The sequence below is a fragment of the Ustilago hordei genome (genome assembly GCF_900519145.1).
Source record: "Ustilago hordei strain Uho2 genome assembly, contig: UHO2_contig_05, whole genome shotgun sequence".
In the NCBI taxonomy this organism is placed as follows: Eukaryota; Fungi; Basidiomycota; class Ustilaginomycetes; order Ustilaginales; family Ustilaginaceae; genus Ustilago; species Ustilago hordei.
Genome location: NW_024545279.1, coordinates 1,221,183 through 1,242,001, shown reverse-complemented (window position 1 = coordinate 1,242,001; position 20,819 = coordinate 1,221,183). Strand labels below are relative to the sequence as shown.

At 51.4% G+C, this 20,819-nt stretch overlaps 5 protein-coding genes across 5 annotated transcripts; 2 read left to right on the top strand and 3 right to left on the bottom strand.

Annotated features, from left to right (window-relative positions):
• Positions 1 to 310: 310 nt before the first annotated feature.
• Positions 311 to 1,074, bottom strand: UHO2_03341 (uncharacterized protein; the record flags this gene model as incomplete). The annotated part of the gene is made up of 2 exons (XM_041558256.1): positions 311 to 874; positions 982 to 1,074. 2 exons carry the CDS (start codon positions 1,072 to 1,074, stop codon positions 311 to 313), a joined length of 657 nt encoding a protein of 218 aa, XP_041414190.1.
• A 7,489-nt stretch (positions 1,075 to 8,563) lies between these two features.
• UHO2_03340 (uncharacterized protein) lies at positions 8,564 to 9,562 on the bottom strand (the record flags this gene model as incomplete). Its single annotated transcript, XM_041558255.1, has 2 exons — positions 8,564 to 8,754; positions 8,848 to 9,562. The coding sequence occupies 2 exons, from the start codon at positions 9,560 to 9,562 to the stop codon at positions 8,564 to 8,566; spliced, it is 906 nt and encodes a 301-aa protein (XP_041414189.1).
• An 819-nt stretch (positions 9,563 to 10,381) lies between these two features.
• UHO2_03339 (uncharacterized protein) lies at positions 10,382 to 14,851 on the top strand (the record flags this gene model as incomplete). The annotated part of the gene is made up of 1 exon (XM_041558254.1): positions 10,382 to 14,851. One exon carries the CDS (start codon positions 10,382 to 10,384, stop codon positions 14,849 to 14,851), a length of 4,470 nt encoding a protein of 1,489 aa, XP_041414188.1.
• A 143-nt stretch (positions 14,852 to 14,994) lies between these two features.
• UHO2_03338 (putative protein CCN1 - putative cell cycle control protein) lies at positions 14,995 to 17,346 on the bottom strand (the record flags this gene model as incomplete). Its single annotated transcript, XM_041558253.1, has 1 exon — positions 14,995 to 17,346. The coding sequence occupies one exon, from the start codon at positions 17,344 to 17,346 to the stop codon at positions 14,995 to 14,997; it is 2,352 nt and encodes a 783-aa protein (XP_041414187.1).
• A 1,588-nt stretch (positions 17,347 to 18,934) lies between these two features.
• On the top strand, positions 18,935 to 20,779 carry UHO2_03337 (uncharacterized protein; the record flags this gene model as incomplete). The annotated part of the gene is made up of 1 exon (XM_041558252.1): positions 18,935 to 20,779. One exon carries the CDS (start codon positions 18,935 to 18,937, stop codon positions 20,777 to 20,779), a length of 1,845 nt encoding a protein of 614 aa, XP_041414186.1.
• Positions 20,780 to 20,819: the final 40 nt, after the last annotated feature.

Genomic DNA, 20,819 nt, shown 5'->3' with positions numbered 1-20,819 from the left:
CGACTGCCGCTTGCTTCCTCTGCAAATGAAGTTCTACCTCATCGACGTCGCTTGCCGCCAATTGACCTACCCCATAATGAAAAGCCGTGACTGTTATTAGCGTATCTGCATTCAACGGAAGTTCCCAGAATTGATAGTAGTGTGTACCTTCCAACGGATAGACCTCACGCGGCTTGTACGTCCTTTCTGTGCTCTTGAACTGGTGCGTTGTCATACGAACAACTGGCTCGAGCCCGCTTTCCTTGATGCTTTCCAGCGGAGTAACGAATGGAATTTTGCGACTTGGCACGTAGAGGGCACCTTTCTGGCGTCAATCGAACCTTCTCGGGGGAAGATTGTTCATGTTCAGCCATTTGAGACGAGCGGCGAAGACGCTCTCTTTGTTCATGTCAAGCACTGTATTGCCCGGAGGATAGAAGAACGAGGTGTGTACTCGATTTTGCTGGCGATGGGTGTTGACTGGAGGTGTGTCATAGGGGATCAGAGCCAAGGTGAGCGGCTCTTTGGAGTGGGTTTGCCTGCGTCTACGGACGAAATTTCGCATCATTTCCGCTGACCAGCGTCGACCAACTCTCTTTGAGTTCGTGTTTACTGCAGCATGCGCCGAGTCATGATCAGGTTCAAATTCTTGTGTCCCACAATAACGCAGTGTGTCGGACAGATCGTTTACCTCGCAGGTCACAAATTTGCTCAACGCCACACGCCACAAGCTACTGAACAGAGGCAAGTCAGATAAGATAGGATTCCATATACGATCCATATAAAAAAAAGGTGAGAAAGATTTGGATAGAGATTCTAGTAGGTAGTGAGTCCTTTGGAAGGGGAAGTACGTAGTCAAGTCCATGACGCCTTGAGGATCGAAGCGCTTCTTGAGCTGCAAAAGGCGATTGAGGTTAGAAAGGTAGTGAATGCGCTGCCGATTGCCTTGCAGGCATCGAGCTCGGTCGAGTTGACAGCTCGCCTCTGCAAGAAGCCGGGCACCCTCCTGTCATAAGCGGCAGTCCAGTTGACAAGGAAGGCCACAGCCACGGCGAGGCCGGACAGAAAGGCAAGCGTAGCGAAAACGTTCCTCATCTTGATCAAGACTCGATCGTCTCGCTATGTAGGAAGAAGGAGAGGATAGCGAGGGTTAAAGATGAAGATGGGGGATATTCTTGGCCGAGGAGGGTGGAACGTGGGCAATTTAGAAAGTGTCAAGGCCGGATTTCGTCTTGTTTATATGCGTCCTTTGCAGCATGTCCTCGCATGACGGGCAAGGTGTTGCTAGGGAGTGCCAGCTCTCAAGGCTGAGTGCGGCTCGAATGCTGTCCAAGTCTCCTCGCCAGCGAAGAGGGGGTCGAAGGACAGCGTATCCGAGCTTTCAGAAGAGCAGACCAGATCCAAGACCGGACTCGCATTCTCGAATAGCAATGACATGTGCACCATTGAGTCGCAGTGCAAAAATCGACTCTTTCAGACACCTTCAGCCATCACAACGAGCTCGCTTAGCACCATAGAACAGCGTTCGGTTGGTGGTCTTGGGCTTCATCGAAGACGTACATGGGAAGAAGCGCATCGTCGGAAGCAGATGGATACATGGGGGGGGGGGGGTCCATTCTTAGTCTCGAGGTCTGATAGTCTCGAGGTCTGACAGTCCACCTTCATATGTGGCTCGAGGGCATTTGAGTGAACACCGCAAGGCGATGGCATCGAGGTGCAAGTCTGCCATGTCGAGGTATCGGGAGTCAAGTCAGACATTGCCGTCATTGTTTACCCCGTGCTGCAAGCAAACGGAGAGGACAAACAAAGAAGGCAAGACCGACCTGAATCGGAGCCTAACTGTTTCCCGCCAATATGCAAGCTGGAGAAAGTCGCCGGGTGGGAGTCTGCGTGCACTTGTCGCTTAGAGCGCACACATACTAGACTGGAACGGCACTGCTGTTGCACTGGAAACGTGATCGGGGCATAGGAACATGGCTGAGTCTCAATCGACGATCCTTTCTGATGGGGCTGAAGCAGACCTGTTCCTTCCTGCCATGTTCTGTGACGGCGAAAGAAAGCTGCCTTGGATCCTTCCCCAAGCTGCTACTGTATACCTTGGCAATGCTGCATGACACACGGAATTAAGGGAAACGGCGGAGCTGAGAAGGAAAAAAGGCGCATTAGCGATCTTGTGAAAATTTAATCCTACGTTCCTATCGGCTTTCTTCGCGTCCTTTTGAATTGAAGATAACAATTAATACACGGCGTTATCAGGGTCACAATCAGACTCCCTTTACAACAGCCATATGTTCTATGTAATGCTTAGTTTTCATAGTGTGAACCTAAATGACAAACACATATATATACTCCATTTGCCACTCTAGTCCTATCCAAGATGGGACATGTCACTTCATTTGTACTCCTATGTTGCTATGATACTGAGTGCCACTGAGCTGTCACCATGACAACAATCATGTGTCTCATTGTGCTTCTCACTTAAGTAAGCCTCCTGTGCCTCAGTGTCTTGGCCATGACATGTGCATTTTGCTTGAGTTGCTGATGCATCTTCAACTCCCCCCTTCGGTGGGATCTCCAGTCCTATCATCCTAGCCAATTGTGAGGTGTTGAGACCCTGTAAAGGTTTTGTCAAGACATCTGCAACATTGTTTGCTGTCCCAACATGTTTGATTGCCACATCACCCTCTTGCATGTGATTGTGGATGAAGTGATACCATGTGTCAATGTGCTTTAACTTCCAATGTTTGGCTGGATCTTTACTCACCTGCATGCACCCCTGGCTATCAGTGTATAGTATAGGCTGAACATCTGTGATCTCCAAATCCCGGAGCAAATATGAGAAGAACAATGCTTCTTGCACTGCTTTGGAAGTGGTGACAAACTCTGCTTTGACTGCTGACAATGCTACACATTTTTGAATGTGAGACTTCCAACTCACTGGACATCCATACACATATGTTATTGACCCTGAGGTGCTCCTTCATCCATTTATGGGGTCAGATGCCCAGTTTGCATTGGTATATGTTGTTACTGGTGTATCCGAGTGCTCATTTGCCTCCCCTCCTAAGTGTAACTGATATCCATTCATCTGGTTCAGGTACTTTACCATGTGAATGGCTGCCTTCCATGCACTGTCAATTGGGATCAACATGTATTGTGATAATACACCAACAGCAAAGGCAATATCTGGTTGGGCTGTGTTGGAGACCCATAATAGTTGGCTGACCAACTCTTGATACTTCTTTGCTTGCTGAGGATTACATCTCTCACCTCCAGCAGTGTTCACTATGCTCAGCATAGGTACCCAAGATTTCTCATTTGCTCCTCCTAACCATTTGTTCACCATTTCTTTGATGTATGCCATTAGACCCAGAGATATCTTCCTCTGTCTTCTATCACATGTGATCTTGATACCCAGAAATTCTTTGATTCTTCCATTGTCTTGCATCTCCCATTTGTCCATGATCTCTCGCTTAGTGTGGTCTACTTCATCATGACTGGGTGATGTTATCAGCATGTCATCCATGTATGCTGTAATGATCATGATCTTGTCACCTGTCCCTCTTGAGTATAGGCATGGTGCACTCAGCTTGCAATGAAAACTGATCATCCAGAGATGTGAGTCCAACTCAATGTTCCATTCTTGGCCTGATTGCTTCAGACTGTACAGTCCTTTCACTACCTTCAACACTTTTCTGGGTGGTACTTTGATTCCTACTGGGGGCTTTAGATATACATCATGGTGTATAGTAGAGTTCAGGTACACTTGTTTTATGTCAATAGAGTCTATTTCCCAGTCTCATATTGCTGCAATGGCGATCACCCCTCGAATGGATTGGATGGGTGCTACTGGTGTGAAGACCTCTGTGTAGTCAATGCCCTCACATTGGGTGAAACCTTGTGCCACAAGCCAGGCTTTGAACTTTGTCAGCACGAGGTTCGCATCAGTTTTGATCTTGAGTACCCAACACATGTCGATGGTGTTTGCACCCTTTGGGAGGTCAGCAATCTCCCATGTGCCCATTGCTTCTAATCCATCCAGCTCCTTTCGCATGGCTTCCTCCCAGTGCTTTCTGTCTTCTCCATTCATTGCTTCATGTATAGTTGGGTCCAGGTTCTTTCTCCATTCTGGTCGCGTCGCTACGAGTCCAAAGGATTTACTGTCAATCTGGGCTTTGGTGATTGATCCTTGTTCCATCACCTCCACCATTCCTCTGCTTAACCTTTCTTCCGAATCTGTCTCCATATCCATGTATTCTTGTAGTGGCCCTTCATCTGTTTCATTGAATATATTTTCTTTGTTATATCCTAGATCTTCAAAATTCTCTTCTGTCATCATCACTGGAGGTGCCTTTGTGTCAACCAGTTGCCACTCTGTTCTGTCTGACCAGCACTTTGATTCCATGAATTTTGCTGAATTGCTCCAGAACATGTTCGGATTATAGTCTGGACTGTAGAATAGCCAGCCCTTTCTCTCTAGACTGTATCCCAAGAAAATGGATGTGATGGCTCATGTCAGGGGTCTCGCGCCTGAAACCCAGGTCGGTCTGTCGAGATACTCAGTGACTATCAAACTGTGCGACAGCTATTGCCTCAGTATCGGTGACTATCAAGTTGCACAGTGACAGCAGGTGGCATTTGTTGTATATACTATCATAGGTTTTGGCTGACCTCTGTGGACACTCCATTCAGGGGTAGCTCGGCATGATCAATATCAATACATAGGTTATGTTGACACCAAGGTCTGGTGTGAGTGTTGTTGATGATGAGGTTGATGGTGTTTGGTGATAAGGTTGGTGAATGTCGATGATAATGAGGTTGGTGGTGTTGGTGATGAGGTTGGTGGCATCAACATGAGTGTCCAGTGTGTTGACTTGATGCTTGAAGTGATCCCCAGACCGCAGTGGACTACTGCCTTCAGTTCTATCTATATCCGGACCGCTAACCTGCTATGGGCGCCTTCGGATGTCAGGTAGTGGTGATACAACACACACACTATGATGAGGAGCAACCTTGATAGATTGCTGCTTGCTGACTGAAACTAATGTATACTTATGCTGAAGTGATAACTAGTTATATGGTGAGTAGAGTGGATGAGGATCCACTCGACCTTTGATGATGAGAAAGCATGGTTATATACCTCTTCACAGCATCGCCAGCGATGCTGCTCCTGCTCTCTACTCCAGAGAGTACCTTCTTCATCGAGTACTGTTCAGGGGCCTCTCCTGCCTGCTTGGTACCCCTGTGCCTCTTGAACTGTGTCAACTCCTTCGACACTGCTCCTCCTCCTTGCTACCCTGCTTGTTTGGCACCCTTGTGCCTCCTGAGTGATGTCGACTCCTTCGACACTGCTCCTCCTCCTTTGACCAGTGACAGTTCCTTTGACTCTTGTCTCTCGAGCCCCTGAGTGGTAACCATCTGCATGCTCCTTGAGCTTGGTCCTCTTCGTGGCTGTGCCTGCTCCTTGAGCTTGGTCCTCTTCGTGGCTGTGCCTGGCCCTCCTCACATCTGGGCTCAGTCCTCCTTTGCATGTGAGTCTGTAGGAGTCCATGGTCTCCATGGAGACTGCACTACGACCATGCTCTCTAATGGTATCGACTAGATCTTCGATACCTGTGCTCCTTCCATATGAACCAGTGACCCTCCTGCTTCTTGAGCATCCAGGCCCATGACAGCTCGCTGGTCCAGTTTCTTGTTGTCCCATTTGACTTTGGGTATGTTTACCCATGCCAGACAACCAAACACTCATAGAAGTCTTAAAGCTCATTCTGGCAACTTGCCAAACATGGCTTGGTAAGGGAATTCATTATCATTGCTCAGAGTGAGGTTTATTTTAAATGCTGCAGCTCTGATTGCATATGGCCAGAACTTCTTCAGTAGTCTCCTCTGCATTAGCAATGTCCTTGTCTTCTCTCCAAGGGTCCTGTTCATTCTCTCTACCCATCCATTTTGTTTACTGCTGTATCCTACAGTGGTTTGCCACTCTATGCCCCTTTCTAGCAACCATTCCAATGCATCATTGCTTCTCCATTTGGTTCCTTTATCGGATTGGATTGCTTTTAGCTTCTGATCCATCTGTGTTTCCAGGAATGAAACAATCCTTTTGAGTTGCATAAATGCATGACTCTTTTGTGTCAATGGCTGTGCATACACATACTTGCTATGATCATTGACCAGCACTAACATGCATGTGTACTCCATCACATGGGATGAATCTATTATTAGATCGACATGGATAAGATCCAGGGGCCCTATGGCTCTTTCGCCACTACCTTGCCCCATTCAAGCACTTGTGCTCTTGGATCGTATGCACTGCTCACATGTCAGAGTGGTGTTTGGATCCAATTCCATGGTATGCTTATCTTTTAACTTGCTCATGATCACCTTAGCTTTATCCCTCCCTGGGTGTCTGAGATGCTCATGCCATAGTTGTTGCTTCGAAACTTTCAGCTCATTCTCAATATGCTTGAACTCCTCATCAATGCCTTTAAACAATGGTGTTGATGTGGCCATCATGCCTTCTTGCCATGTGTCGCCTTGGAACTCTAAAAGTCCTTGCTTGCAATTCTTTGCAATCTTAAGTGTCATGCCATTTGTTAGAAAAATTTGACTGCCAGTTGTGTCCAATATCACTCGTGCTCCTTCATCCATTAATGAATTCATTGACAGAAGGTTAACATTAAGGTGCTTCACATATAATACATTTTGTAGGGAGATTTCCCCATAATCTGTTGATATGCTTGCATCTCCTATAGCTGCCACTTCCAAGATCTTGCTTCTGGCAGTAATTATCTGCTTTCAGCAAGTTCTCGGATGGATGAGCATGCTATAGTCATTCACCATATGATAACTCACCCCCAAGTCCAAGATCCAATGAGCTGTCTCTTTTGTGTTCAGGGGGTCTTGCCACTTCAATGGGAGGGTGAGGGAGCACCACACTTCCTATTTAGGTTTAGCAAGGTGGGAGTTTTGGGGGATGGTGACCAAGGCATCACATTGACTAATACCATGCCTGGGTTGCTTGCAGATCCAGCATTGGATTTGGCATGGTCTGCCTGCGTTCCTCGAGCTCACATGGCTGTTGTTGGCTTCAGCTTCAGTCTCTCTGGTCCATTCATTTTGATCATCGTTGCCAGTGGTTCTAGCGCTGGCTTGTCAGGGGTCAATCTTTTGTGTGGGGATGCTCTCAACAGCAGTCTGCCAGATGCTTAGTGCAGTGGCAAGGGTGTTGAAATCGATTTGATGGATGGTAGCAACTGTCTCCTTATACACTGGATGCCAGATTGTGCATTTCTGCAGAGCCAAGAACAATGTATCATCAGCAAATGGTTTGCTGAGGAGGCTGCTTTCAGTCTGTATGGACCGGATCTCTTGAATTAGCTTTCTGGCATCTGAGTGAAACATCTATGTATCATTGAGCTGCGAGATGAGTGCAAGTCTGTGAGATGTCTTGGTGGCTTCATTCATGAGACCATTTTCGATCTTTCTCCATACTTGATTGAAAGTAAGGTACTCTTTGATTACATCTAGAATGAGGTAATTTACAATGTGTTCTCCAGTAGTGTTGATTGTTCCATGCAGGGTGTTAATTAAAGCATCATTGAGGGAGCAGCTCCATTTTGGGTGCTTCTTGTCATATGTTCCCTCGAGATGTTTCATCACATGGGGCATGGATCGGAGGAAAGATTTCACATGCATGCTCCAGCTATAATAGCTGCATGACATGAGCTTTGGCACAGGTTCAAGGAGTTTTGCTAGGGTGCAAAAGTTATATTGCTTGTCACCATCATTGAAGTCAGAGTCAGAATCAGTGTCTTTGTTGGCTTCATTGTTGATGACCTCCAGCTCATTCTCATTTGTGGCATTGTTGTCTACCCAAACCTGGGTGTTCTTGCCTTTTCTGCTTCCTTTGATCCTTATTTCAGTGTCTTCTACCATTGTTGTCAATGAGTTTCAGTTGGCTCGGTGATAGCTTCTTCAGACTCTTAATCAATTGAAGATAACAATTAATACACGGTGTTATCGGGGTCACAATCAGACTCCCTTTACAACAGCCATATGTTCTATGTAATGCTTAGTTTTCATAGTGTGAACCTAAATGACAAACACATATATATACTCCATTCGCCACTCTAGTCCTATCCAAGATGGGACATGTCACTTCATTTGTACTCCTATGTTGCTATGATACTGAGTGCCACTGAGCTGTCACCATGACAACAATCATGTGTCTCATTGTGCTTCTTGCTTAAGTAAGCCTCCTGTGCCTCGGTGTCTCGGCCGTGACACGTGCATTTTGCTTGAGTTGCCGACGCATCTTCAACTTTTTGTTTCGTCTCTAGACTCGATCCTGGCTCTGGCTGGTAGCTGAGCGTGTTGCGTTGGCTTGCGTGTCGCAGGCTCGGTGTACAACTGTACGGTAGCAGCGATTGCAACAACAACTTGGGTTCTCGCTTTCTCAAGCACGTCGTCATCCCACACCGGAGACCGTTCGAAATTTGTGTAGACCAGACCAGAATGAACTAAAGATGGTATCATTGCTGTATGTTGGTAATGTCAAGGGGGCCATGGAGGACTGCGGGCTTTATCGACCGCCATACTGGCCGTAGCCTGCACCGGCAGCGCCAACAGTAGCAGTGGCTCCAGCTGCACCCCGCTGTTGTGCTAATGCGTTGCTGTCAACGTTCTTTCGGTATTCGATCTTCTCAACTTTGACGTCTCCGTCGATGAGCTGGTAGACGTACGTGACAACAACAGCGCCTTGGATGTCCAGCACTGCGTAATCATACAAACGGAGAATGCTGGTAGTCAGTAAGGTCGGATCTGCCTAAATCTGAATTGGAGGGAAATGTGTGATGAATGACTTACGCGCAAAACTTGGCACAGGCCCTGGAGCCTGCTTTGCTTCCTCCTCGTCCCCACCGTCTTGCGCGGCCTTGTTCTGTTGGCGATCCTTGCTGGCGTCCTTTGAGTCGGATAAGTTGTCCTTGGTAGCATTGTCCGCTTTCTTTGTGTCGGTTGTCTTGGCGTTCTTCTCTGCCTTTGTGTCTTCTGCCTTCTTTTCTTGCTTCTTTTCCGCTGTAGCAGCCTCTTGTTTTGCTTTCGCAGCCGCCTTCTCTGCTAGCGCAGCTACAGAGGCGGGATCTCTGAGTGGCCATGTTGGATGCCATGCACCTGTAGCACTACCTGGGTTGACGAAGAAGCGACCTTCCAGCTCGAATGCCTCAAATCGGTGTGTATGTCCCGTCAGAAGAATATCGACATCCATGGCCCTCGCGACAGCGGCCAGAGATTGTGTGTCACCAGCAGGAACGACTTGGTGTCCGTGCAGTACGCCAATGCGAAGTGGCGGGTGGTTGAGGATCAAGCTGGAAGGGAAGTGAGGGTTATCATCGTAGTCGCCCTTGACAAGGTGGACGTCTCCTGCGATGGTTCGTAGATAGTGGAGGTAGTCGGTATTGCAGACGTTGCCAGTGCAAATGATCTGTTGAATCTTGCCTGGTACCAGAAGCTTCTTGAACTTGGCGGGTAGATCGTGTGCGCGGAAGGGAATGTGCAGGTCGCCAATCACGAGGACCAACATGGCAGGCCGATGGTTCTGAGTGCTATGCGAGGTTTGAGGGGTTGCCTTGGCGGTTGAAAGGGCCTGCCAGTGTAGAATGATGCGGCAGACGGCAGCAGGTGATGGATCGAGAGACACTTGAAAGCTGTACGGCTGATGCGTATGGTTTGCTGGAGCGGAGAGTGTATGTTGAAAGTGGAGCTTGGAAACACGCAAGGGCCAACATTGACAGCGATTTTTCCGACAGAGTCTATCGGGCTGCCGATGAGGATTAAATCGGCGACAACTTACTCACGCGGTCAGCAAGGCGCGACCCTCCATTCTACTCTTGCCAGACAGGCACAATAGCTGAGCGCGTTCCTCGAAGGCAAGGGTCTTGCCTTTTTCTTTTTTCTTTTTTTGATTGTGATGGAGAGTCAAGGCGGGGCAGAGCGCGGCAGATGTGACTTTGCTTACTCTCTAGCTTTGACTTGACTTTTGCTTGTGCGGAGCTGCCGACACAGTTGCGGATTCACTCACACGTCTCTTCGGAATCCTTTCATCATCATCATCATCTCTCCATCGCCCGCTGCCTCACATCTTGCCTTCATAGGTCCAGTTACACGTTTGATTACCAACACAACGCAAGCAGCCGAAGCTGAGCCGTCAATGTCCTCGGCGTCAGACAAGCACTTCACCCCCCCAACCTCCCGCCCCCTCCCGAGAACAACGTTCAGAGCGCAGGTAGTCATATTCACTTGGATGCAGCAGGGCATTCCTTTGTAACGAGGCTATCCTCTCACAAGGTCCGATCTCTGCTTACGGACAGGCTCGCTGCCGGCATCCACTGCCAGAGCCGACATGCCTTCCTATGCGCCTGAAAGCAGCTACGACGCAGCTTCATCTTCCAGGTATCTCGAGCACGCTTCGTCGCACTCCAGATCATCTAGATCTGATCCTCGTCGCCAAGACTTGCATCGAAGGACAAGGTCGCCATATGAGGGACATCGTCATGCCAAGCTAGACCGCGAAAGGCATCGACCTCCTGAGCGCAGGTATGACGACGATGAGGACGATGGACGCCACCATTCCCATCATTCTTCGCGCAGTCATAGGTATCCAGAGCATCCTGACCATTCTCGTCACTTGGGCTCTGCCGCTTACTCATCCTCATCCCGTGATCGTCGTGAAGAAGCATACAGTCGCAGAGACAGCGGAGCATTCGAACGTCACGGCACATCTACATATGGATCCCCCGAACCCTCAACGAGCAGCAGGCCTCATAGGTCTCCGGATTCCAGCCACGGCTGGGATGCTGATTCTCGTGGCCGATGCAGTCCCGGCTGGGACAAAAGATATGGCAGCAGCAGGAGGTATGAAGAAGAACGTGATGTAAGGCGCTCATGGGATCATGACAGTCCACATAGGCGGCATGGCGAATGGCGCAACGAGCCAAGTCCGGATCGTCCCACAAGCGCATACAAAGTCCGCGAGCCTGACAGGTCGAGGCACAGGAGTCAACACGGCAGAGATCAAAATCCGCATGATCGCAGAGAGTCGAGACGCCATGCTAGTAGCCGCAGCCGCAGTCGTAGTCGAAGCCGAGAGCGCTTGCCGGCAACACATCGATCCTCCCAATCGTCGAGATTAGTTCGTGAAGGTCGATCAGAGCACGTCAACGGGGTCAAGAACGACCACAAGCTGCTCAAACGCAAAGATGCTTCGGATGCGCCGACTCAACAGTTGCATGGCGAACCTCGCCGTGCTATCATCGACACCAGAAACCGCTGGGATGGAGAGGAGGAAGGCGAGCTCAAGCAACCGACTACTACAAGCGTACGCAGCCATGATGGCAAACACGACTCCACAAAGACCCTCTCAGACATCACCGACGACTCTCGCTACCGCCATGCCAAGGACAGCGTTGCGGAATCTCACAGGCCATCGAGGCTTAACGGTCATGCAGCAGATCCTTCACCTTCTGATCGCCCACATGAGCGCAGCAAAGACAGGTTAGAATCGCGTTCCCCTTCTACCAGGGCATCCGCAACATCATCACAGCTCGCATCGAGCGATGCGTCAACTAAGATGGCTGCCTCATCCACCATTCCAACTGCATCCGGCCAGCCCAGCACGGCATCCAAGCTCACCAAGCGATCTTTCGACCATGTTCTGCTTCCGCACGAGCTTCCTGTCGAGCTCAGAGGCAAAAACAGCTTAGTCATAACACCCTACAAAAAGGAGGTCAAAAGCATCCTCAAGTCAGCCGTGGAGAAGGATGTGGTCGATGCTAAGACCAAGGACCCACGCTCCTCTGTCAAAAAGACACAACACTACCGCGACGAGCTTCATCGAGCCAAATTCGTATGGGACGCCGACTCGGTCGGCCAAAAGCCGCCTCCGGCACCACGCAATCTTGTTTTGACCAACCTGTCAGCTCTCATGCAGCCGGCCCACGTACTGATGCAGATTCGTCCCTTTGGCCGCATCGAAGACTCGAAGCTCGAAATGCATCCCAGGATTGGCCAAAGTCTAGGCATATTCCGGGTGACATTCGCTCACGACTTTGACGAGCAAGGAAAGGTCCTGGGGAATATGCCTTCAGGACAGACGCCGCAACATGGCGCCAAGGCTGCAAAGGCAGCTCAGGCCTCCTTGAACGGTCGACAGATGGGCCAGACTCGTGTCAGCACATTCCTTGATCGAGAGGGCGAGGTTCTCGCTGAGAAGGTCAAAGAGAAAATAGCTGCCGACGAGGCCAAATCTCGTCCACCTGTGCCACCTGCTACTCCAATAGCTGTGAGTGCATCCTCCGCCCCTGCCACGCCAGGCGCGACTAAACCTCACATGCCTCCTCCCAACATCCCTCGTGGGCCGCGGTCATCACTTGTTCCTGCACCATCACCACCCTTTTCCGCTCACTCACCCTCCGCTCGCACCAGCACCAGCACCAGCACCGACCGCCACGACCAGACATCATCCTCGTCGGCATCGAGGTATTCGCGATACGGTGCAGAACCCGACGAAACACGAAAGTCGAACTCAGCAAGCGCCTACGATCATCGACGTGACTCAAACGATTACGACTCTAGTCGTAGCAGGCCCTACAGCAGCCGACCATCTGACTGGAGTGCTCGTCCTTCATCGCCATCCAGAGATGAACCGGCCAAGAAGAGGCGACCGAAAATTCCAACTGCGGAGATCATCGAAACGCTTCGCAAATCTCAGCTTCCGTATGCCTTCATTCCTAAGCCCAAGGCATGTGACATTGCCGCCGAGGTGGTCGAGGCCAACATGAATGGTCCAAAGCTAAGGTGGCTCAGAGAGGGCGACACTGGATGGTATGCTGCCTTCGAGACAGCTCAGGATGCAAGAACGTGCAGATTCCTCAATGAGACGATCTCGGTTGCGAATTACACCTTGCAGGTAGAAATACGCTCTCCGCCTTCCAAAACACCACATCCATCGGAGCAACAGAAGCCTGTCTCAAGTGGCGTGGCACCTCCTCATGGCGTTGTTCGTACAGCCGGCCCCGCTGGCGTACCGCTTCGCAAGGCTTTGGATGTCGGTCTCCGTCCGCTCACGTTGGAAGAGAAATCGAAGTTGGAATGGGCCCCCGTAGACCTTAAAGAAGCCGTGTTCCGCATGCTGCAGAAAGAGCTGGTCGACGTTTTCGTACGTGACGTCAAGAACAGAGTCGTCGCTCCGCACTTGACTGCGTACCTCAAACCGGACAACGAAGGTGGTCAGATCCTGGCAAAAGCAGTCGTCAAGAAGCCACCTGTCCTCTCGAAAGCTGTCGACCATGTACCGAAAGTATCGAGAGCGGAGGGTGACGCACGCTTGCCATCTTTCCGCAAGACGGCTTCTGTCAAGTCCAAGAAGAAGTTCTCGGACGCTGACGATGTGAGCTCAAAGACGAAACCTGACAGGGCGGCAGCGAAGAGGAATCGAGATGCAACCGGCAGGTCCAAGTCTCAGCGGGTCAAAGACATGGCCAGCACTGATGACGAAAGTGAAGACGATGGTCGCGATCTGGCTGCCTCGAAGCGTCACGACAGCCGCTCGAAGTCCAAGTCTGCGGCCAAGAGGCGTGGAGCAGCAGCATGGCTACTCAGCTCATCAGACGAAGAGGCCGAGACTGAAGATGGTGCAACAATGGTAGATGACACCTCCAGATCCGTATCCGCCTCGGTGGAGCCAGCGTCCGTAGAGCAACAAGATGAGGATCTCGGCGCCAAGTCAAATAAGAAGACCAAGGCCAAACTCGAAGCAGCTACCAAGAAAAAAGGTACCGCTGCGGCTAAGAAGAGTGCAAAGACAGCGCCCATGCTTGCCGAGCTCGAGCTCGACGCTGTCATGGACGCGCAACTCGACGACAGCGAAGAGACCGCCTGGCCAGAGACTGAAATTCCGTCGAAAGCGATCAAAGCTGCCAAGACCAAGCCAGCGAAAGTGCCCATCAAGGCAAAACCGCTTCCTGAGGATCCCTTCGATGCTGGGCTGGTGGAAGATGTCGAAGACCTCTACTATCTCCGCATGGCTCTTGGCCGTCTGCACAACGGAGAACCGATCACAGAGGACGTCTGGCCTGACGAGGCAGAGCTGGAAGCCGAGGCGGAGGAGGCTGCGATTGCAGCAGGAGCTCCACCCAAGCACCAAACAGGTTCAGCAAGGACAGAAGGCATGTACCGCATTCCACCCGAGCATAAAGCAGCGCATCTTCCTGACCGCAACAAGGCCACCGAAGAAGTCGACAGCAGCAGCAACGCTCATGTGCTGCAGTCTGCACGAAACAATCGAGCCGACTCACGACGTCTCGTCCTCGGCATCGAGCAGCACAAGCGTGAAACAGCCACCGACACGGACATCTTCAAGTTCAACCAGCTTCGCACACGAAAGAAGCAGCTCAAGTTCGCCAAGTCCCCCATCCACGACTGGGGTCTGTACGCCATGGAATACATTCCAGCCGGAGATATGGTCATCGAGTACGTCGGTGAGATGGTTCGACAACAAGTCGCCGACAATCGAGAAAAGCAGTACGAGCGTCAAGGCAACTTTTCAACCTATCTGTTCCGTGTCGATGATGACTTGGTGGTTGATGCTACGCACAAGGGCAACATTGCAAGGTTGATGAATCATTGCTGTACGCCCAATTGCAACGCTAAGATTCTGACGGTGAATGGAGAGAAGAGAATTGTGCTCTTCGCCAAGAGTCCCATCAAGGCAGGAGAGGAGTTGACTTACGACTACAAGTTCCAGTCTTCGGCCGATGACGAAGATGCGATTCCTTGTCTGTGTGGTTCTGATGGATGTAGACGTTATTTGTAATGCAACCGAACAGGCATTTGGTTGCAACGACAGAGGCTGTGGGAAGAGTGTGATGATTTCTCATACAAGTACATTGCATTTTGTGTGTGGGTAAGATGATGAGATCGAAAGACGACGAATGCTGAATTGATGGCGTTGCTTTGCTAGGCGTCCTCTTGCCCGCTAGCATCTTTCTCTTGCTCATTGGCGCTGTCATCGTCCATCTCGATAGACATGCTTTCCGGGTTCTCCTCCTCTTCTGGTCCACCATTCTGCGTCCCTGCATCCTGTTCCCCCTGCTGCGGTCTCTCCTGCTGCTGCTTAGCAGCTTGTGCCGCCCTCCAAGCGTGAGCCATTTGCAACAACTTGAACGCACCCTTACCCTTCTCTTCATCGTCCGGGAAGATCATATCGTAATATTCTTCCATCTCGCCATCGCCACCAGCCACTTCGCGTCTCTTCTTGACGACACGTGGAAATTTGCCTTCCACCTCCGACAGTGTCTGTTGCGTGCCGTGCTGCCGTTCGAATGTCTTCCATGATTCGAGAAGGACAACGCGTTCGTCTTTGAGGGAGCGCGATTTGAGCGAGTCGTAACCGCGCTGGAAGATGCTGCGCGCGGATGAGACAAGTGCTGCACGTCGTTCGGCTCGAATCCGCTGCTCTTCTTCGGTAAGTTCGCGTACTGGTTTGGACTTCTCTGCTTCTTCGTCTTCGTCTTCTTCGACCTCGTCGTCGTCTTCATCCTCCTCAATCACAGTGGCCTGGTTGACCTTGGACAAGGCATACGAGATCCAAACTTTGACGTGTCCGCTCTTCTCCAACAGTCTCTCGTACAATGTATCCGCCCGTTCCCACTCTCTCTCTTCGAACTCGAAATCGATGTATGCCTTCCAGACGATCTCGGGCATATCCAATCCTCCACTGAGTCTCTCTTCCGCGGCTTCTGCCTGACCAACACCAAGCTCGAACAATGCTCTCGCTCGATCGGTATCGAAGAGATTCTTCTCCAGTTCCGCGAACCTGACCCATGTCTGCGAGTTGGTGGGATCCCATTCAAGTGCCTTCTCGTAAATCTTTCGTGCTCGGTCAAACTCTTTGAGAGATAGCTCGAGATCGATGTAGGCGGTGAAGAGTTTCATCTTAGGCGCCATTCCAATTGCTGTACCCATGATCTTGCGTGCTGTGGTCAAGTCGAGACGACGCACTTCAAAGCGGGCGTATTGGATCCAGAGTTTCGCGAAGGTGAAACGTTTGTGCGGGACGACGGCGATAGCTGCTTTGTAGATCTCCCTTGTTCGACTGTAGTCCTGTGCCTCAATCTCTTCGAAGAGAGCGTAGCGGAGCCAGAGGAAGATGTATCTTCTCCAATCTCGCTTTTCTGTGGAGGCAGGGACTTGGGCAATTGCTCGTTCGTACACTTCGCGGACACGTTTTGTCGCTTGCTCGAGTTGCTCTTGCGAGCCACCGGAGGCTGAAAGAGCGCGGTAGGCGTCTTCTTCGAGGCGAGAGTAGTCGAACCATGTGTCATAGTCTGTTGTTGTTGTGCCACCGCTTTGTGCTGCCGCGAGTTCCTCTTCGTACTGAATGCGTCGTTTGCCTATCACGGTATCCTCGACACTGCTCATGGTACCGAACTGCTTCTCGAAGCGAGTGTAGCTCGAATAGATACCTTCTGACTTTGAGCGTGGTAGACGCTCCAATGCATACTTGTAGATGACTCTTGCTCGCTCGTATTCCTTTAAGCGGGTCTCCATCTTTGCGAACGCAGTGAACAGGCTCTGTGCCTTTTCCATCGCATTTTCGTCCTCGCCGACGTAGTCGAGGGCCATTTGAAATACTGTCCGCGCTTTTTCGAGGTCACCACGGTCTTCTTCGAACTTTGCCCAACGAATCCACTGTTTCGGTGTTGGGTGACATGTAACCGCTCGTTCCCAAACTGCGCTTGCTCGGTCCATTTCGCCGTATCGGACTTCAAGGTTGATGTACGCATGCCAAGCTTTCTCTTCCGGTTCCCATGCCATCCATCGCTCGAAGACTTGCCTTGTACCTGCGAGGTTAGCCAGCAGCTCTTCCAAGTGTACATACTTGTACCAGAGCTGATCGATGCGTGGAAGGATGCTAACTGCACGGTCGTAGAGGTTTCGTGCGTGTTGGACGTTTCGCATCTTGAGCTCCTGTTCGGTATACCTCAGCCATATTGGCAAGTAGTGTGGGTCGACATCAAGTGCTCGTTCGTACACGGATCGGCAGCGATCCATCTCGCCTTGACTCGCTTCCCACGCTGCATACTTGATCCAGGTTGACATGTTGGTGCGGGTGCGTCGAAGCCTATCCTCAAAGTCAGAGCGGCGTCGGCCACGATACTCTTCGAGCTCCTCATAGTCTTCAATCTTTTGGACAGGGGCGGCAGCGGGAGCTTCTTGACGCTCTTGAGCTTCGCGAAGGAGTTGCTCGGCTGAGATCTGGATGGGCGCCGGGGCGCGATTCTTGATGCGAGGGGCGGTGCGCGACATGATGAATCAATTGCGCTGCGGTGTCACACCGCGAGCAGAAGCGAGATCGGCCGTGTAGTTTGCTAGGTGTGGCGGGTGGGTATGTAGTGGAGTGACACCGTCAGAGGCCTATTGGTATGAGAGTGGTGATAGAAGCCGATGCAGAATGAGAAGATCCCAAACCTCTAGCGTGGAGCCTTGCTTTCAAGAGTCGCGAGGATGTGTCATCCTGACTCATCCAGTAACAGGAACTGTGAGTGAGATTCGAATCTCACATCGGTTCTCGAAGAAATCAAATTGACCGGTCAAAGCTTGAGCCGCTGCTTTGGTGCGAACCGTCGGCGTTTAGCCCCCTAGAAAGATGATAAGAAGTATCGCAACACGTCTCTCTCAGTCTCTGGAATGGAATGGAATGCAAGGCAAGGCAAGGCAGGGCAAGGCAAGGCATGGGAATACGGTAAGGCTGATGAAACGAGGGGTTTGAGGATGCGAGGGAAAGGTAGAATCTGCGTGAGTTGAGTGCGCGAGATTGGCCGCCGGCTGGTGAGGTGGGAATTAGGTGCTCACGCCCTAAACCCAGACGCCGAGTTGGGAGCACTTTCGAGCGAAGACGAGCACAAAGTTAAGGATCCATACCTTGACCAGAGAATGAGTGCTTATGAGACGACGAGAATGTAGTTGAGACAAGGCTAGCGTCCGACTAGTGGTGGATCGGCTGTCTGTGCTCACTGAGCGAGCGAGCGAAATGATCTCGGGCACACGATCCGGTCTAGACAGCTTTCGAACGCGCTAGACGATCTTTGCGCAATCTTTGCCTTGTAATGTGGTCTTCTCGCCAGCGAAGCAGCCAGCGGGGCAGCGATAGCTTGTGTCCATAAGATGAGAAAACAATGGAGGCACCATGACATGTTAAAGTGTGGGTGTGCATTTGGCTGCGCTTGTTTCTCTCTACCCCGGACCCTTTTTTTCTTCTTCCGAGTGGCAGCTGTAGCTCAGTCTGATCTGGCACAACTGGCCACAAAACCCTCCGCCCATGCTTTGCAACTTGCCGCCACGACAGCGTATTGCTGCACATCACTTCCTTCTGATCTCATCCTCTTGCCACCCTTTCCTCCCCCCATCTGTCACAACCGCACACTGCGCCATCACTTTCCCCCCCCTCTCTCAGCCTCTCTACGCCAGATATCTGACCCGGTAAAGTGTCACGCCGGCAGTGTTGTGACCGCTCGGTGCACTCCAACCCTCACGCCCTCAACCCTCGACCGAACATGCAGCATCCTCCTCTTTGCTTCGCTCCCGCCTTGCACACGGCTTTCCTCGCACAGTCTTGCTCTTGAATCACTTTGTCTTGGCAGTTCTCTCACCCAACAAGATGTACGCTCAATGACGTTGCGCGTTAAAGGCTCCGACCCGTTGATCTACCGCTTCCTTCGTCCCACCTTAGATCTCTTATACCTCCTTTCTCGGAACATTTTCCAGAATTCCTCCCCCACCTTCTGTCTGGAGCCTAAGCCGAACCTTCTTACGGGCGAACTTATACCTACTAGACGCGACCTTGGAGCAAACCTCTTCGACCATCAGGGCTTCAGCATTCGTCAGCAACCTCAGCATGACAGCGACAACCGCACCTCCATCACGGCCGCCCAGCTTTCTCCCTTATCGCTATAGCGGGTCCATGCTGTCCATGCCTCGCTCTGGCGAGTCATCTCACACCAACCTCTTCACATCGTCTTCGTCCACCAGCAGTACCAGAGACACTCCCGCACCAAGGATGACTTTCACCATTTCCTCTCCATCTTCGAGTCGGGCTGCTGATCCCGCTTCACTTGCACCTGCAACCAGTCCGAATAGCGATGAGCACCACGCCGATCCATCAACTGGTGGCGTCAAGTACGCTTGCGCCTCTTGCATCCGTGGCCACCGCACCTCTTCCTGCACACACAAGGATGGTTCTAAGGGTCCCTTGTATCCTATCCGCAGCAAAGGCAGACCACCAACCCAATGTGAGATTTGCCGCAAGAAGCGAATGGAGAGTGGCAGGCACGTTCGCTGCGACTGCATCGGCAAGAAGAACCCGGCATCAACATCTTCAACAGCCTTGACGTCGACAACGACAGCTTCGCACCCTCAAAAGAGAGGCTCGACTATCAACACCCTTGCTCCCATTCTGCCCAGCACCACTGCACCTACGTCGTCTCGCCGAGTCAGCGATTGCAGCGAAGATGCACGACCAGCGAAGAGGTCCAAGCTACATGAGGTAGCCAGGGCGACACAGGCCAAGAACGCCATGTCAGCACGCAGGATCAGCGATACAGAGTCAGTTGACATCTCGATATCAGATTCGTCGGCATATGACAACCTCCTTGCTCCCATTCGTCCTCCTCACGCTCAACATTTCTGGAGTCTGCCCAGCATTCACACGGCTCAGACTGTTGCTCGACGCACCGACGGACACAGCACCATGCCTCAAACGATTGATCCTTTTAAGCCTCGTCGCTCCTCGACCCTTTCGCTGTCCAACCTCATGAACCCTTGTGGTTGTCGCAGCACTGGCTCATGCACATGCTGCTCCGAAAAACGGCAACGCAAGCTGCCGATTTCGCCCAGGCAGCAGACCAGCAATCTCGAAGACTGCGACCCAAGTCGTTGCTCTTGTTCCGGCCCTTCCTGTCGTCAAGCCAAGCGCGCCTCACCAACTCGACAGATGCAATCCATGCCATCTACGGATGTGCCCACGTCGAAGCCAGCTACAAGCAGCTGCTGCTCAGGTAAAGGCGCTTCAGCATCAACAGCATACAGCATCGAGCTTCTGCTACAAGCCGTCGATATGTCGACTGAGTTTGTCCCTCCTCCCTGTGGATGCGGCGAGAACTGTCGATGTGCGGGTTGTCTCGCCAAGCAGGGCGCCTCGGCTGTTCCTACTCACGAGGTTCAGCGTGCACCGAACACTATGACTGCTTCCTCGGCCAGCCCCAGGACATCTCCAGCCACGACGGCTAGTCAACCTGCTGCAACGACATCGGCTATCAGTGCTGTTGGGTGCGATGATTGTGCTGCCTGCGATCTGGCCCTTGAACGTCCCTCCGGTATCGGCGCCGTCGACAGCTGGATGGAGATGCAGCGCAATGCATCCTCACCAGCTAGAAACCGCTCATGGTCCATCGAGAGCGACCAGCATCGCGCTTCGAGCACAGTCGCAAGTGTAAACGCTAGTCGTCGTACTTCGCAGGCCGAAGTTGCACCTCTCTCTGAGCATACAGCCGACGGTCCCATCCACGCTGCCGTTCCAACTCTTCATGGTGGCCTCCTCGCTTCAGATTCCGACAAGGAAGGAGCAGACCAAGAGGCAAACGTAGAAGTTCATGCAGAACTCGTCCTAGTTCATCCCAAGTGCTCTGCTTGTCTCAAAGTCGTAAGGGAGAAAGGCGTCGGTGTTCTCAGTGCCGCAAAGTGATTTCGTTGCTATTAGCAACAGTTTTGTCATGTATCTATAC